Source organism: Nicotiana tabacum, chromosome 24 (genome assembly GCF_000715075.1).
Source record: "Nicotiana tabacum cultivar K326 chromosome 24, ASM71507v2, whole genome shotgun sequence".
Lineage (NCBI taxonomy): Eukaryota > Viridiplantae > Streptophyta > Magnoliopsida > Solanales > Solanaceae > Nicotiana > Nicotiana tabacum.
This window is the reverse complement of record NC_134103.1, coordinates 71,906,285-71,924,624: the sequence shown is the minus strand read 5'-3', so window position 1 is coordinate 71,924,624 and position 18,340 is coordinate 71,906,285. Positions and strand designations below refer to the sequence as shown.

Here is an 18,340-nt window from a genome sequence, read left to right as displayed (position 1 = left end):
ATCCATGCATTAAGACGCTAAGATATTATAACTCCCAAACCAATACATAAATGAGTTATGTAAAAAAACACACAGTAGCAAAAACTTGATTCAACTCCAAACCCTCTTTAAATAGTAGTACATGTTTACACTCAATCCACACAATTGGTCTCTTGCATTCTTTTGTAAGAACAATTGTCTTTGTTTTTATAGTTCTAGACATGGCAAAACAGCCTAGCATGGGAAGGAAAAAGATAAAAATTGCAAAAATAGAGATGAAGAATCACCTCCAAGTTACCTTCTCCAAACGCCGTTCAGGACTTTTCAAGAAAGCTAGTGAATTATGTACACTGTGTGGAGTTAAAATCGCCATTATAGTTTTCTCCCCTGCGAAAAACGTTTACTCTTTTAGCCACCCTAATGTTGAGTCCATTATTGATAGGTTTCTTTCAAGAAATCCTCATTCAATAATCTCCAATCGACTTCATTTCGTCGAGGGTCAACGACATGTCAATGTCCTTGACCTCAACTTGAAACTCACTCAAATTCTTGCTCAGCTTGAAGTTGAGAAGAAAAAGGGAGAAACACTTGATCAAATGAGGAAAACTAGGCAAAACAAATATTGGTGGGAAGCCCCTATAAGTAAACTTGCTTTACATGAGCTTGAGCATTTAAAGGATTCAATGGAAGACTTGAACAAGAATGTAACCACTCATCAGAATAGTATTTGTTCCTCTTTCATTGCAAATGGTGTTGGGATTTTTGATAACTATGACATCAAGCCATTTATGTATGCATCAAATTACACTCATAACCATACCTTGGATTATGATCATGGATTCTTTTAGTATTTCCCCCCTTCTTTTATTTTGGTTAAGTTAATCTAGCCGGCACCTCACTGGTGGTCTTTGGTATAAGTTTTTTATTTATCAGTTTGTGTATTGCAATTAAGCAACAACAAGATGTTGGCTGATCTCAATAGACGTTTCATTATTAAATGATATTAATATAGCATAATGTTTCTTCCGTATCCTAATTATAGACAGTTACCTTTATAATTATCTTTTAGGTAACCTGACTATATAAACAAATTCGTTAACTACCAAATCAGTAAGTAACTAACCCGGCTCGGTGAGCGAGGGCTTGCATGGAGGCGGCATCGCGACCACAGGCTTGGACGTCACTTCAACATTTCTCTGCTTTTTTGAAGCCCGAGTGAAGGCATATATGTCAAGCAGATATGCTATTGAAAAACATCCAGCCATTACTATAAAAGCTATTGGACATCAATGGTATCGGAGTGCACCTCTTCACGAGGCTGATTAAATTATAATAAAAATTTTAAGCCTGTTTAAGGAAGAGGGAATAAAGGGAACTATAGGAGGCGGAACTATAGGAGGCTGAAATGTTGTAGTGTACTAGCACTAGTTAGTTAGCGCAACAAATTAGTGTCTTGTTTTATAATTTTGCTAAAATTTGTGACAATTTGTTATTATAACAACTGACCAGCTTGAGATAATTAGTCAGAATCCAAAAGAACTTTTTTATTAACTTTTACAATAGTTTAACTACAAGTATAGAGAAAGAGTAGATTTCTTGTTAGCAGGGAGGTTTTAAGGGTATCAAAATCTCACTGTTTTGGAGTTCTTTTTTCCTAAGTTAAAAGTACTTTACCTGCTTTAATAAGTTGATGTATTTTCTTGAAAAATATTTTCCACTGACCAACCAAATACCGAAGAATAAAAAACCACTTACTTTCAAAGGTAATGTTGATAACATCCAAATTTCCTTGTCAACAAAAATAAGCTACTACACTAGTTGTCTGGCAGAAGCTCCCACATTTTACTTTGCTTAACACAATCATTCCTCTGCAATTTTAACACAATAACATAAACATAAAGAGGAGTAATAATAATCTCCCTTGTCATTTTCTATGAACACTGCTTGTCCTTGCTAATAAGTTGTTGCAGATGCCGAGCATGCTTCTTTCCTGTCCTATGTTCCTCCATTACCTTTTCAGAGAAGGTGCCTACTTTGCATGTCTCACACCAAAACTTGTACTCTCTATTCTGATGCTCCTTATTGTTTTGCTTTTTATCGACTGTATTATTTGCATTCTTTTTCAAGTCATCTGCATTTGCAACATTGCTAATAAGTTGTTGCAGATGCCGAGCATGCTGCCTCCTTGCTTTTATGTTTCTTTGGAGCACTGATCGATGAAGGCTTGTTAGCAACTTCCGTTGTTGGTGTTATAGCTTTCCGTTTTGCGCCAGAGGAAATCATGTCAGGCTTAGCCTGCAACAATGCCAATAGAAGCACTTCTCAAAAATTATTTCCTACCTTATAATGATACAAACAGGTTTTAAATGGATACATTATTATTCTTCCTGATCCTTTAATTAATAGCTTCTCAAAATAATAGTTTAAGTCATGATAATTAAATCCTTTCATGTAGAAGTGATGCAACATCAATCACAACAATATAAATTCAATTATGGTCTTGTTAGCTTAAATAGCTTATGTCCAGAATGTTAGTATCCTCTATGGTCCTGTTAGCTTAAATAGTATTCTGCAACATGGCAAGCTAAAATTGAGCAGAAAGCAGTTAAGTGAAATATTACACTGCACAAGTACTTTGTTAGAATTCTAAATAGCATTTTGGTTAACTAAAATAGACACCAAAAAACCCTAGGAAGTGTCTAATGCGGACGGAATACCGAAAGGAAGAAAATCAGGAAACCTAGGCATGTTTTCAAGAATCAAAACAGATAGTAATACTTTCTCCATTACAACTTATATTAGCCCCTATACACGCTACATCCCTTAACTATGGAGAAACTGTAACGACCTGGCCGGTCATTTTGAGAGTTATAGCCCTGTTTCTCCCATTTCTGCTTTCTTTTGTGCTTTTTAGCTATATTATGATATACCGGATTAGTTGGTTCGGGTCCGGAGTAGTTTCGGAGTAGATTGAGACATTTAGTCTCTAAAGTAGAAGCTTAAGTTGGAAAAGTCAAACCGGACGTTGACTTATGTGTAAACGACCTCGGATTTGAATTTTGATGGTTCCGTTAGCTCCGTTAGGTGATTTTGGACTTAGAAGCGCGTTCGGAATGTGATTTGGAGGTCCGTGGTAGAATTAGGCTTGAATTGGCGAAAGTTAGAATTTTGGCGATTTTGGCCGGCAGTGAAAATTTTGATATCGGGGTCGGATTGGATTTCCGGAAGTTGAAGTACGTTTGTGGTGTCGTTTCAGACCTGTGTGCAAAATTTGAAGTCATTCGGACGTGGTTTGGTTGGTTTCGGCATCGGTTGTCGAATTTGGAAGTTTAGAAGTTCTTAGGCTTGAATCCGTGCATAATCCGTGTTTTGGATGTTGTTCGACGTGATTTGAAGGCTCGACTAAGTTCGTATGGTATTGTAGGATTAGTTGGTATGTTTGGTTGAGGTCCCGGAGACCTCGGGCGTGTTTCGGATACTCAACGGGTCATTTTTGGACTTAGATTGGCAGATTTTCTGGTGTTATTACATACATTTTTCTTCATCGCGTTCGCGAGGGAGATTTCGCGATCGCGTAGGTCATCTGAGAGCTCAGCTAAAATTACTCTTCGCGTTCGCGAAGATGAAGACGCGATCACGTAAGGCCATCAGGCAGTGCACCGCGAACGCATGGGCTAGGCCGCGTTCGCGAAGAAGAAGTGAGGCAGCATTGGAGTTTGAGTGTTACTCTTCGCGGTCGCGTGAGGATATTTTATGATATTCCGCACTTATTATATTTCATCTTAGTTAATTATTGTTATTTACTGAATAGAAATAAGGAATTGGTTTAATGATTCTCCAACGTTGGCTTGCCTGGCAAGTGAAATGTTAGGCGCCATCATGGTCCCGTCGGTGGGAAATTTTGGGTCGTGACAAGAAAATAGGCAGTTTAATATTTAGTATGCTAAATGTCAAATAACAATTAAGACATATAAATCAAATAGCATGTAACCAATATTGCGGGAATTCAAAAATTAATATTTGACAAAGAATAGGAGAGAAATAATTATTATAATAATTAATTTCGTATCTTAGAACAATTTATGATTTTCAAATAATTATGCAAATAATTAATTTGACGACGTATAGACACTCGTCACCTCGCCTATACGTCGTTCACATGCATTTCACATGACAAATAATTTAAGGGTTCTATTCCCTCAAGTCATGGTTAACCACGACACTTACCTCGCTTTGCAATTTCAATCAATTACTCGACCACAATTTTTCCTTTTAAATTTGACTCCAAAAGCTTCAAATTTATTCACAAATAATTCGATATACTCAATACGAATCATAGGAATTAATTCCATATGAATTTACTAATTTTCCGGAAAAAATCTGAAATTCACTTTAAAAATTGACAGTGGGGCCCACATCTCAAATCTCGAAAAAAGCTTACGAAATCCGAACACCCATTCCGAGACGAGTCCAACTATACAAAAATTATCAAATTCCGATGTCAAATGGACCTTCAAATCATAAATTTTTGTTTTTGGATGATTTTATAAAAATCTGATTTTTCTCCAAAAATTTCACGGATTCGTGATATAAATGAGCATGGAATCATGAAATATAATCAATATAGGATAAGGAACACTTACCCCAATGTTTTCCCGTGAAAATCGCCCAAGAATCGCCTTAATCCGTGCTTGAAATGTCTAAAAATGAGAAAAATCTCGGACTCTTCGATTTATACACTGCCTAGGCATTTTCGCACCTGCAGTGCCTGGGCTCGCACCTGCACATATGCTTTTGCGGAAGAAGTTTCGCTTCTGCGAACCTCATTTGCCCAGCCTCCGCTTCTACGTGATTTTGTGTGCATCTGCGGACACGCTTCTGTGAGGAGCTGTCCGCTTCTGCGATCGAAGCCCAGCCACGCCTGGACGCATCTGCGATGGAAGGCTCGCTTCTGAGAGCTTGCACCTGCGGTCAAAAAACCATAGGTGTGTCACGACCCAAAATCTCTACCTGTCGTGATGACGCGTATCTCGATACTAGGCAAGCCGAAAATCTCAATAAACCACAATTTCTCTTAAGTTTGAAAATACAATATTTAAATACAAAACAAAATCTCACAAATACTGATACGAACACTCCCCAAAACCTGGTATCACTGAGTACATGAGCATCTAATATGAATACAAGTCTGGAAAATACGGTCTATAATAGTCTAAGACCAAATACAATAAACAAGGAGATAGGAAAAGAGAGACAAGGTCTGCGAAACACGGCAGCTACCTCTGAATCTCCAGAAAATTTACTGTGCGAAAATATCAACACCTGCTATGTCTAGAAGCACATGGATCTGCACACGAAATGCAGGGTGTAGTATGAGTACAACCAACTCAGCAAGTAACAATAATAAATAAGAAATTGAAGATAGTGACGAGCTTCACAGTTATAGTTCACTTCCAGTAATTCCAATAAAGAATAGACATGCTTTCAAATTCAGCAGTTTAAGTCAAATCAACTTTATACAATTCAAGTTCATGTAATCCGATTATAAAATCCTTTATAGAATTTCACAACAATGACAGATAGAAACTAAGTGCAACAACAAATGTAAAGCAAGTACAACCTCTCAGGGCAACAGTCACTCAACTCATCACAACAGCTCAACCGCTCGGCTCTCAGCCCTCAGCACTCACACGCGATGGGTACCCGCGCTCACTGCGGGTGTACAGACTCTGGAGGGGCTCCTATAGTCCAAGATCCATAATCCGCATGGACAACTCACGTGCTATAATATCCTGCATGGACAACTCACGTGCCATAATATTCTTACCTCACCGATATGCCAACGGCCTTACTCAGTCCTTAACCTCTCCAGCCTCTCGAGCTCTCAGAAATCACAAAGATCAGCCCAAACAAAGATAACATAGTGTATCAACAAATATCAAGAAAGACTGAGGTATGATACGCAAGAAAAATAATGACTGAGTACAAGACATCAATTAGCAAATAATTCAACAAGTACGCGATCTCTGCGGGTCCCAACAGTACTATCACATAGCCTAAGTATGATTCCTAACATGATTTACAATCAAATTTCTTCAACACATAGAGAGCATATAGCTAACAATAAATTATTCAACTATACAGTTTCCACGGGACGGACCAAGTCACAATCCCCTCGGTGCACGCCCACATGCCCGTCACCTAGAATGTGCGTCACCTCCAAAATATTCACATGACACAAAATTCCTGTGTTTCATACCCTCAGGATCATATTTAAAACTATTACTTACCTCAAACTGTGTAATTCTTTATTCCGCTACGCCCTTGCCACGAGAATTGGTCTTCAAAAGCCTCGTATCTAGCTACAATTCATTCGATTCAGTCAATACCAATTATTGTAATTAATTCCATAAGGAAATACTAATATTTCCAATAAAATTCGAAATTAACTCAAAAATTACCCGTGGAGCCCATGTCTATGAACCCAACAAAAGTTACAAAATATGAATGCCCATATCCAACCACGAGTCCAACCATACAAATTTCATCAAATTCTGACATCACTTCGACCCTCAAATCTTCAATTAAAGTCTTTGAAGATTTCTACCATCTTCAACCCAATCTTTACCCATTTGAACTCAATAATCCTTCCATAAACCTTATTGGTATGTGTATGTATAAACAATACTCTAACACCCAAGAATCAAACTTTTAATTACCCATCTTTACCCCAAACCCGAAATTGAAGAATTAGGGAAAGATATTCTTACCTCTTTGAAGCCCTAGCAAGATCCTTGTGAAATCTTCAACCCTTGAACAAGAATTGATTGATAAATGACTAAGTCTTCACTTTCTCTCTCTAAAATACTCTCACCTCTCTCTAAAATGTCAGATTTTTGGCTCAAAAATGAGCTTCAAGGGCTATAAATCGAAGTTGGGTCGGGTCAAAAATTAGAAAGAATGGAAGCTCCGACGCAGATATGCGATCGCATAACACATATGCGGTCCGCATAATTTGGCCTCCAAAACTGGGCGTGACTGACCCGGTTTGCGGTCATTATGCGGCCCGCATACCTGTTCAGCGGCCGCATAATGCAACGCAAAACAGGTCTGCGGTCACATAACGCACCGTAGATTTTCCTCAAATCTTTCCCCTCTCCTGATCCATTTTGCGACCATTATGCGGTCCGCAGAATGATTCTGCGACTACATAGTGGTCGCAAAAATGACCCTTTTTCCGGTAAAAAAAAGTTTTTACACATCGGTGCATTGTTCAACCCAAAAGGTCTGAGCTGCGACGAGCTTGTAAAAATTCTCGCCGTTCCTTTACACATCGGTGCATTGTTCTATAACCTTTGTACTAACTGACCTAACTCGGCACCACAAAACCTTTATTTCCTTAGCAAAAATTCTCCCGGGTCGTTACACATAAGTCATCATCCGGCCAACCTTTTCAACTTAAATTCTAAACCTTGGAACTAAGTGTTCCAAATCATTCCAAAACCTCACCAGACCCAAACCAATTACCCCGGCAAGCCAAATAACAACCGTAAATCATAATTTGAGCAGTAAATGGGGGAACGGGATTGCAATAGTCAAAACGACCGGCCAGGTCATTATATTCTCCCCGTCTTAAACAAATGTTCGTCCTCGAACTCGCTTAGAATCATACCTGGAGTCTCAAATAGGTGTGAATATTTGCTCCGCATCTCCTGCTCAATATCCCAAGTAGCTAATCCGACTGGCTGTCCTCTCCACTGCACTTTCACTGAAGCTATGTTCTTCGATCTCAATTTCTGAACCTGCCGGTCTAAAATAGCCACCGGCTCCACATCATAGGTCAAATTACCGTCCATTTGTACTGTACTAAAATCCAAAATAAGAGACGGATCCCCGGCATACTTTCGGAGCATGCTAACATGGAACACTGGATGAACACCTGATATACTAGGTGGCAAAGCAAGTTCATACGCCACTTCTCCAATTTTCTTAAGTATCTCAAAAGGCCCAATATACCGAGTGCTCAAATTGCCCTTCTTCCCGAACCTCAACACACCCTTCATGGGTGAAATCTTGAGCAGAACCTTCTCCCCAACCATGTAAACAACATCACAAACCTTCCTGTCGGAATAACTCCTCTGTCTAGACTGCGCTGTGCGAAACCGTTCCTGAATCACTTTGACCTTCTCTAAAGCATCCTGAACGAAGTCAGTACCCAATAGCCTAGCCTCACCCGGCTCAAACCAACCCACCGGAGACCGGCACCGTCTCCCATACAAAGCCTCATACGGATCCATCTGAATACTCGACTGATAGCTGTTATTGTAGCCAAACTCTACGAGTGGCAGAAATTGATCCCAAGAACCCCCAAAATCAATGATACAAGCGCGTAGCATATCCTCCAATATATGAGTGGTACGCTAGGACTGTCCGTCCTTCTGAGGATGAAATGTTGTACTCAACTGAACCTGTCTGCCCAATTCTTGCAGCACTGCTCTCCAAAAATGTGATATAAATTGTGTGCCCCGATCCGATATGATGGACACTGGTACACCGTGTAGGCGAACAATCTCACGAATATAAATCCCAGCCAACCGCTCCGAAGAATAATTAGTACCAACTGGAATAAAATGCGCAGATTTGGTCAACCGATCTACTATCACCCAAACAGCATCAAACTTTCTCAAAGTCCGTGGGAGCCCAACTACGAAATCCATGGTAATACGCTCCCATTTCCACTCCGAAATTTCAAGTATCTGAAGCAATCCTCCGGGCCTCTGATGTTCATACTTTACCTGTTGACAATTTAGACACCGAGCTACAAACCCAACTATATCTTTCTTCATTCGCCTCCACCAATAGTGCTGCCTCAAATCCTGATACATCTTTGCAGCGCCTGGATGAATACAGTACCACGAACTGTGAGCTTCCTAGAGAATCAGCTCACGCAAACCATCTACATTAGGCAGACATAGCCTGCCCTGCATCTGTAATATATTATCATCTCCAATAGTGACTTCCTTGGCATCACCGTGTTGAACCGTGTCCTTAAGAACAAGCAAATGTGGATCATCATACTGGCGCTCTATGATGCGATCATATAGAGAAGACCGAGAAACCACACGAGCCAAAACTTAATTCGGCTCGGAAATATCCAATCTAACAAACTGGGTGGCCAAGGCCTGAACATCCAATGCTAAAGGCCTCTCTGCCACCGATAAGTATGTTAAGCTGCCCAAACTCTCCGCCTTACGACTCAAGGCATCGGCCACTATATTGACCTACCTCGTCACCACAAAACCTTAATTTTCTTAGCAAAAATTCTCTGGGGTCGTTACACATAAGTCAACATCCGGCCAATCTTTTTAACTTATATTCTAAACCTTAGAACTAAGTATTCCAAATCATTCCAAAATATCACCGGACCCGAACCAATTACCCCGGCAAGCCAAATAACAACCATAAATCATAATTTGAGCAGTAAATGGTGAACGAGATTGCAATAGTCAAAACGACCGGCCGGGTCATTACAAGGTGCGATTACACCATAAGGCCAAATTTCATATTTTTCCTGAAGTCCAAATTTTGATCCGATTTCAATCCGTATCAATCTCGGGGTACTCGGGACCCCGTACGAATATACCAACAAGTCTCATAATATAATACGGACTTAGTCGAGGTCTTGTATCATGTCAAATAACGCTGAAATTACAATTCACACCTCGATTCGAACTTTGAGTTTTAAACTTTTCAATTTGCAAATCTCGTGCCAAAACATATTAAATGAATCCGGAATGACTTCAAATTTGGCACACAAGTCCTAAATGACATAACAGAGCTATTCCAAATTTCCAAAATCAGATTCCAGCCTCGATATCAAAAAGTCAATTCCGTGGTCAAACTGGAAAATCTTTAGCCTTTAAATTCCTAGTTTCCGTTAAATGGTCTTAACTTAAGCTAGGGACCTCCAAATTAAATTCCGGGCATATGCCGAAGTCCTAAATCACGATATGGACCTACCGGAACTATCAAAACACTGATCCGGATTCGTTTTCTCAAAATATTGACCAAAGTCAACTCAGTTAAATTTTAAGGCTCTATTTTACATTTTAATCCATTTTTCACATAAAAACTTTTCAAAAAATTATATGGACTACGCACGCATGTTGAGGAATGATGAATAGTGCTTTCCGAGGTCATAGAACACAAAATTAATTATTAAATTTAAAGATGACATTTTGGGTCATCACATTCTCCACTCTAAAACAAACGTTCGTCCTCGAACGAAGTTAGAAAAAGTACCTGAGCTAGTGAATAAGTGTGGATATTTACTCCGCATGTCCGACTCGGACTCCTAGGTAGATGCCTCTACCAGCTGACCTCTCCAGTGCACTCGAACTGAAGGATAACTCTTAGATCTCAACTGTCGGACCTGCCGGGCTAGAATAGCTACCGGCTCCTCCTCATAAGTCAAATCTTTGTCCAATTAGACTGAGCTGAAATCTAACACATGGGACGAATCACCATGATATTTCTAAAGCATAGACACATGAAACACCGGATGAACCGCTGATAAACTAGGTGGTAGTGCAAGCCTGTAGGCTACTTCACCCACCCTTTCAAGAATTTCAAAGGGTCCAATATACCTAGGGCTAAACTTGCCCTTCTTTTCGAACCTCATTACACCTTTCATAGGTGAAACCCAGAGCAATATTCTTTCTCCAACCATGAATGCAATATTACGAACTTTACGGTTGGCATAACTCTTTTGCCTAGATTGAGCTGTGCGAAGTCATTCTTGAATAACCTTGACCTTATCTAAGGCATCCTGTACCAAATTGGTACCCAACAACCGAGCCTCTCCCGGTTCGAACCAGCCAACTGGCGAACGGCATCGCCTTCCGTACAATGCCTTATATGGAGCCATCTGAATGCTCGACTGGTAGCTATTATTATAAGCAAACTCTGCAAGTGGCAAGAACTGATCCCAAGAACCTCCAAAGTCTATAACACAAGCGCGAAACATATCTTCCAATATCTAAATAGTGCGCTCTGACTGTCCGTCTGTCTGTGGATGAAACGATGTACTCAACTCAACCCGTGTGCCTAACTCACATTGTACAGCCCTCCAAAAGTGTGAGGTAAACTGCGTACCTCGATCTGAAATAATAGACACGGGCACACCGTGAAGGCGGACAGTCTCACGAATGTAAATTTTAGCTAACCGCTCTGAAGAATAGGTAACTGCATCTGGAATGAAATGTGCCGACTTGGTCAACCTATCCACAATGACCCAAACTGCGTCAAATATTTTCTGAGTTCGTGGGAGCCCAACAACAAAATCCATAGTGATACGCTTCCACTTCCACTCAGGAATTTCTAACTTCTGAAGCAAACCACCAGGTCTCTGATACTCGTACTTAACTTGCTAACAATTCAAACACCGAGCTACATATGCAACTATATCCTTCTTCATTCTCCTCCACCAATAATGTTGCGGCAAATCTTGATACATTTTGGTGGTAAATGGATGAATAGAATACCTGGAAGTGTGGGCCTCTTCCAGAATTAATGTATGAAGCCCATCCACATTAGGCACAAAAATACGACCCTGTATTCGCAGAACTCCATCTTCCCCCACAGCAACTTGTTTGGCATCACCGTGTCACACCATGTCCTTAAGGACAAGTAAACAAAGATCATCGTGCTGTCGCTCTCTGATGCACTCATATAAAGAAGATCGAGCGACTGTGCAAGCTAGAACCCGACTGGGTTCCGAAATATCTAACCTCACGAACTGATTAGCCAAAGTCTGAACATCTGCAGCTAACGGTCTCTTACCAACCGGAATATACGCAAGACTGCCTATACTCACAGCCTTTCTACTCAAGGCATTGGCCACCACATTGGCCTTTCTGGGGTGATACAAAATGGTGATATCATAGTCTTTCAACAACTCCAACCATCTTCTCTGCCTCAAATTAAGATCTTTTTGTTTGAACAGATACTGAAGGCTACGATGATCAGTAAATACCTCAAACGAGACACCGTAGAGGTAATGCCTCCAAATCTTCAGCGCATGAACAATGGCTTCCAGTTCTTAGTCATGAACAGGATAATTCTTCTCGTGAACTTTCAACTGCCGCGACGCATATACAATCAACTTACCATCTTGCATTAATACTGCACCAAGCCCAATGTGAGATGCGTCACAATATACCGTATATCATCCTGAACCTATGGGTAATACCAACACTAGCGCCATAGTCAAAGCAGTCTTAAGCTTCTGAAAGCTTAACTCACACTCGGCTGACCATCTGAATGGGATACCTTTTTGGGCCAGTCTGGTCAATGGGCTTGCTATAGATGAAGACCCTTCCACGAACCGACGATAGTAACTTGCTAAACCCAGGAAACTCCGGATCTCTATAACTGAAGTAGGTCTAGCCCAATTCTGAACAGCCTCTATCTTCTTAAGATCCACCTTTATGCCTTCTGTCGATACAACATGCCCCAAAAAGGCAACTGAGTCTAACCAAAACTCACATTTTGAAAATTTGGCATATAACTGATTATTCTTCAAAGTATGAAGCACACTCCGAAGATGTTGCTCATGCTCCTCTCGACTGTTGGAGTAAATCAAGATATCATCAATGAATACAACTACAAAAGAATCCAAATAGGGCTTAAACACCCGATTCATCAAATCCATAAATGTTGCTGGGGCATTTGTCAACCCAAATGACATCACTAGGAATTTGTAATGCCCATACCGAGTCCGTAAAGATGTTTTAGAGACATCAGGTGCCCTAATCTTCAACTGATGGTAACCAGACCTCAAATCGATCTTCAAAAATGCATTGGCACCCTAAACCTGATCAAATAAGTCATTAATTCTTGGCAGCGGATATTTATTCTTAATAGTAGCTTTGTTCAACTGCCGATAATCTATACACATTCGCATTGAACCATCTTTCTTCTTAACAAATAATACTGGGGCACCTTAGGGCGAGACACTGGGTCTAATGAATCCCTGATCAAGCAGGTCTTGTAACTACTCCTTCAATTCTTTCAACTCCGGCTGGGCCATACTGTATGGTGGGATAGAAATGGGCTGAGTGCCCGGAGCTAAATCAATACAAAAGTCAATATCTCTATCGGGTGGCATCCTTGGAAAATTTGCAGGAAATACTTCTAGAAAATCATGAACAACTGGTACTGATTCCATAGAAGGAATATTCGCACTGGGATCGTGAATATAAGCCAAATAGGCTAGACACCATTTCTCTATCATACGCCGAGCTTTCATATAAGAAATAATCCTGCTGGCAAAATGACCAGGAGTTCCTTTCCACTCTAACTGAGGTAACCCCGGCATGGATAGGGTCACTGTCTTGGCATGGCAATCCAATATAGCATGATAAGGTGACAGCCAATCCATACTCAAGATGACATCAAAATCTACCATATTAAGAAGTAGAAGATCCACACTAGTCTCAAGACTACCAATAGTAACCACACATGAACGATAGATATGATCTACTACAACAGATTCTCCTACCGGTGTAAATACACACACAGATGCCCTCAGAGAATCACAAGGCACAACCAAATATGAAGCAAAATAGGAGGACATATAGGAATAAGTAGATCCTGGGTCAAATAAAACTGAAGCATCTCTATGGCAAACTGGAATAATACCTGTGATCACAGCATCAGATGACTCGGCCTCACGCCTAGCTAGAAAAGCATAAAATCGGGGCTGGGCCCCACCACTCTAAACTGTGTCTCTGGGACAGCCTCTAACTGGCTGGCCTCCACCTCTAACGGTCTGACTTCCACCTCTAATGGCCTGACCTCCAACTCTAATGGCATGACCTCCACCACTAGCTGTCTGACTCCTACCTCTAGCTGGCTGAGCAGGCGGTGAAGCAACCGGTGCCGGTATGATGGCACGAGAATCCTGCCGAGATCTGTTACTCGTCAACCTAGGGCAATACTTCCTAATGTGACCAATGTTCCCACACTCATAACACCCATCCTGATGTCGTGGCTACTGAAGCTGAAGCTGACTCAAATAGGCCGGATAACCGCTGTAGTAACTCCGGAGTGGTGGTGCACTGATAGGAGCTGAATGTGCACTAAATGCTGGCTGCACATAGTAAGGCATAATAGGACTGTGACTCCCTGAAGCACCGGGAGATGCATGAAGTGGTGAATGAAATGGTCTGGGAGGATGACCCCTAACAAAATTACCCCTGCCTCCAGACGAGGCAGCACTGAAACCATCAAACTGATAAGGCCTCTTATCAGACCTCTGCCCTCTCTTCTGTGTAAGAACCATCTCGATCCTCCTCGCGACATTAGCAGCTGCCTGAAAAGAAATCTCACTTCCGGTCTCCTTGGCCATCTGAAGCCTGATAGGGTGAGTGAGTCCCTCAATAAACCTCCTCACTCTCTCTCCCTCAATAGGTAATAAAAAGAGAGCATGATGGGCTAAATCCACAAAACGGGACTCATACTGAGTAACAGTGATACTGCCCTGCTGTAAACGCTCAAATTGCTTGCGGTAATCCTCTCTCAGTGTGATAGGAAGGAAGTTCTCCAGAAATAGCTGAGAGAACTACTCTCAGGTAAGTACAGGCGATCCAACTGGTCTAGTCAATGTATAATCTCTCCACCACCTCCTGGCAAAACCCGTCATCTGAAATACAGCAAAATCAACCCCACTGGTCTCAACTATACTCATGTTCTACAGCACCTCATCACAGCGATCAAGATAATCCTGTGGGTCCTCAGAAGGTGTACCACTGAAGTAAACTGGAAAGAGCTTGGTAAACTTATCCAGTCTCAATAAGGCCTCAAAAGACATGGCGGGTCTATCACCGGTCTGTGCCGCAACAACTAGCTGAACTACTCCAACTGGCGGGGCAGCTGGAGCCTGATTTTGGGGAGCCATCTACTCCGGAGCGGGAGTAGTGGGAGTTTGTGCTCCTCCCCTGGCCTGTGAGACGACTAGTGCCACTGGAAATGTACCATTCTGGGCCATGCCCTCCATAAGACTCACCAAACGGACTAGAGTGTCCTGAAGCACTAGAGTGGCTATGAATCCTTCCGGGACCTGAACTGGTCCAACTGGTACATTCTGAACTGGAACCTCCTCTTGAAGATCCACCTGAGGTTCTACAACAATTACGGTTGCTCGAGCTCTGGACTGAGCTCTACCTCTGCCTCTGCCTCGGCCTCTAGCACGACCTCGGCCTCAACCTCTACCCCTGGCCATAGTTGCCATCAGAGGCTCTAAGGTCCCTATCCATCAGTAGATGTATTACGTGTCCTCACCATCTGTGAGAAAATAAGAATAGAATGGTTCAATCATCGATGATAGAATAAAATCGCATGATAGAATAAGAAAGAAGTAATATTGTTCCTAAACTTCATAGCCTCTGAGAGATAAGTACAGACGTCTCTGTACCGATCTTTCAGACTCTACTAAGCTTTCTCGTGACTCGTGAGACCTATGTAACCTAGTGCTCTGATACCAATTGTCACGACCAAAAATTCCCACCTTCGGACTGTGATGACGCCTAACATTTCACTTGCTAGGCAAGCCAATGTTAGAATAATATTAGCCATTTTAAAATAATTTTTAAATTTATTAATAACAAAGAAACAAATATGGAAGTAAAGTCTGAAATGTAGTGAATAATCCATAAAAATAACGGTGTCTAAATACCATCCCAGAATTGGTGTCACAAGTGCATGAGCTTCTAAAATAATACAAATAAAGATCTAAATAAAATAAAGCTTTCTGGAAACAAACACACAGCTAAAGTAAAGTAGACAAGGACTTCAGAACTGCGGACGCCGTGCAGTTATACCTCAAGTCTCCTCTGGTAGCTGAAATCCTAGTAAGTCTATGGTACGTCGCTGAGACCAACTCCGAAATCTGCACAAGAAGTGCAGAGTGTAGTATCAGTACAACCGACCCCATGTACTGGTAAGTGCTGAGCCTAACCTAGACGAAGTAGTAATGAGACTAAGGCAGGTCACTTACATTAACTGTTCGCAATAATAGTAACAACAACAATAATAGAAATAAATTAGGTAACTCATTTTTAATAGTTGAAGCCAACTCATCAGTCATAACCAATTATTATTTCAACCAATTTCCGTTGCAGCGTGCAATCCGTTCCCACAATATATTCATTTTCAACCCTCCAATATATTTATTTTAATCAAGTATATATATAGACTTTTAAATAAGTTTGTTGCGGCGTGCAATCCGATCCCTCAATATATGAACTTTTTTATAAGTCTGTTGCGGCGTGCAATCCGATCCCCCAATATAGACTTTTAAATAAGTCTGTTGCGTCATGCAATCTGATCCCCCAATATATGGACTTTTTAATAAGTCTGTTGCGGCGTGCAATCCGATCCCCCAATATAGACTTTTAATAAGTCTATTGCGGTGTGCAATCTGATCCCCCAATATACATATATTTACTTTCACTTCTGTTGCGGCGTGCAACCCGTTCCCCCAATACAACTTTAAACAACTCATAAATATAATAAAAATTACTCCAATAAATACCACATCCAATGAGAAACTATTAACTCATTAAGGCACACAATAATTATAATTTATTTATGAACAAACAATGGCATTTAGCAATAAATTGTGAAAATCGTGGAGAAAATAGGCAGTTTAATATTTAGTATGCTAAATGTCAAATAACAATTAAGACACATAAATCAAATAGCATGTAACAATTATTGCAGGAATTCAAGAATTAATATTTGACAAAGAATAAGAGAGAAATAATTATTATAACAATTAATTCGTGTCTTAGAACAATTTATGATTTTCAAATAATTATGCAAATAATTAATTTGACGATGTATAGACACTCATCACCTCACCTATACGTCGTTCACATGCATTTCACATGACAAATAATTTAAGGGTTCTATTCCCCCAAGTCAAGGTTAATCACTACACTTACCTCTCTTTGCAATTTCAATCAATTACTCGACCACATCTTTTCCATTTAAATTTGACTCCAAAAGCTTTAAATCTATTCACAAACAATTAGATATTCTCAATACGAATCATAGGAATTAATTCCATATAAATTTACTAATTTTCCGGATAAAATCTGAAATTCACTTTAAAAATTGATAGTGGGGCCCACTTCTCAAATCTCAGAAAAACTTACGAAATCCAAACACCCATTCCGAGACGAGTCCAGCCATATAAAAATTATCAAATCCCAATGTCAAACGGACCTTCAAATCTTAATATTTCATTTTTGGATGATTTTATAAAAATCTGATTTTTCTCCCAAAATTTCACGGATTCATGATATAAATGAGTATGAAATTATAAAATAAAATCAATATAGGATAAGGAACACTTACCCCAATGTTTTCCCGTGAAAATCGTACAAGAATCGTCTTAATACGTGCTTGAAATGTCTAAAAATAAGAAAAATCTCGGACTCTTCGATTTATACACTGCCCAGGCATTTTCGCATCTGCGGTGCTTGGGCTCGCATTTGTGCATCCACTTTTGTGGAAGAAGTTTCGCTTCTGCGAACCTCACTTGCCCAGCCTCCGCTTCTGCGTGATTTTGTGCGCATCTGCGGACACGCTTCTGCGATCAAATCCTAGCCACGCCTGGTTGCATCTGTGATGGAAGGCTCGCTTCTGCAAGCTCGCACCTGCGGTCAAAAAACCGCAGGTGCGATTACACCAGAAGGCCAAATTTCAGATTTTTTCTTAAGTCCAAATTTTGATCCGATTTCAATCTGTATCACTCTCGGGGTACTCGGGACCCCGTACGAATATACCAACAAGTCCCATAACATAATACGGACTTAGTCGGGGTCTCGTATCACGTCAAACAACGCTGAAATTACAATTCATACCTCGATTCGGACTTTGAGTTTTAAACTTTTGCAAATCTCGTGCCAAAACATATTAAATGACTTCAAATTTGGCACACAAGTCCTAAATGACATAACGGAGCTATTCCAAATTTTCAGAATCGGATTCCGGTCCTGATATCAAAAAGTCAACTTCGTGGTCAAAATTGAAAAACTTTAGCCTTTAAATTCCTAGTTTCCGTTAAATGGTAATAACTTGAGCTAGGGACCTCCAAATTAAATTTCGGGCATATACCTAAGTCCCAAATCACGATACTGACCTACCGGAACTGTCAAAACATTTATCCGGATCCGTTTGCTCAAAATGTTGACCAAAGTCAACTCAGTTAAATTTTAAGGCTCTATTTCACATTTTAATCCATTTTCACATAAAAATGTTTTGGAAAATTGTACAGACAGCGCACGCAAGTCGA

General features: G+C 40.5%; 1 protein-coding gene across 1 annotated transcript; it reads left to right on the top strand.

The window, feature by feature from the left end:
• The first annotated feature begins 200 nt into the window (after positions 1 to 200).
• On the top strand, positions 201 to 827 carry LOC107775931 (agamous-like MADS-box protein AGL62). The gene has a single exon (XM_016595740.2). The coding sequence runs from the start codon at positions 201 to 203 to the stop codon at positions 825 to 827; it is 627 nt and encodes a 208-aa protein (XP_016451226.2).
• Positions 828 to 18,340: the final 17,513 nt, after the last annotated feature.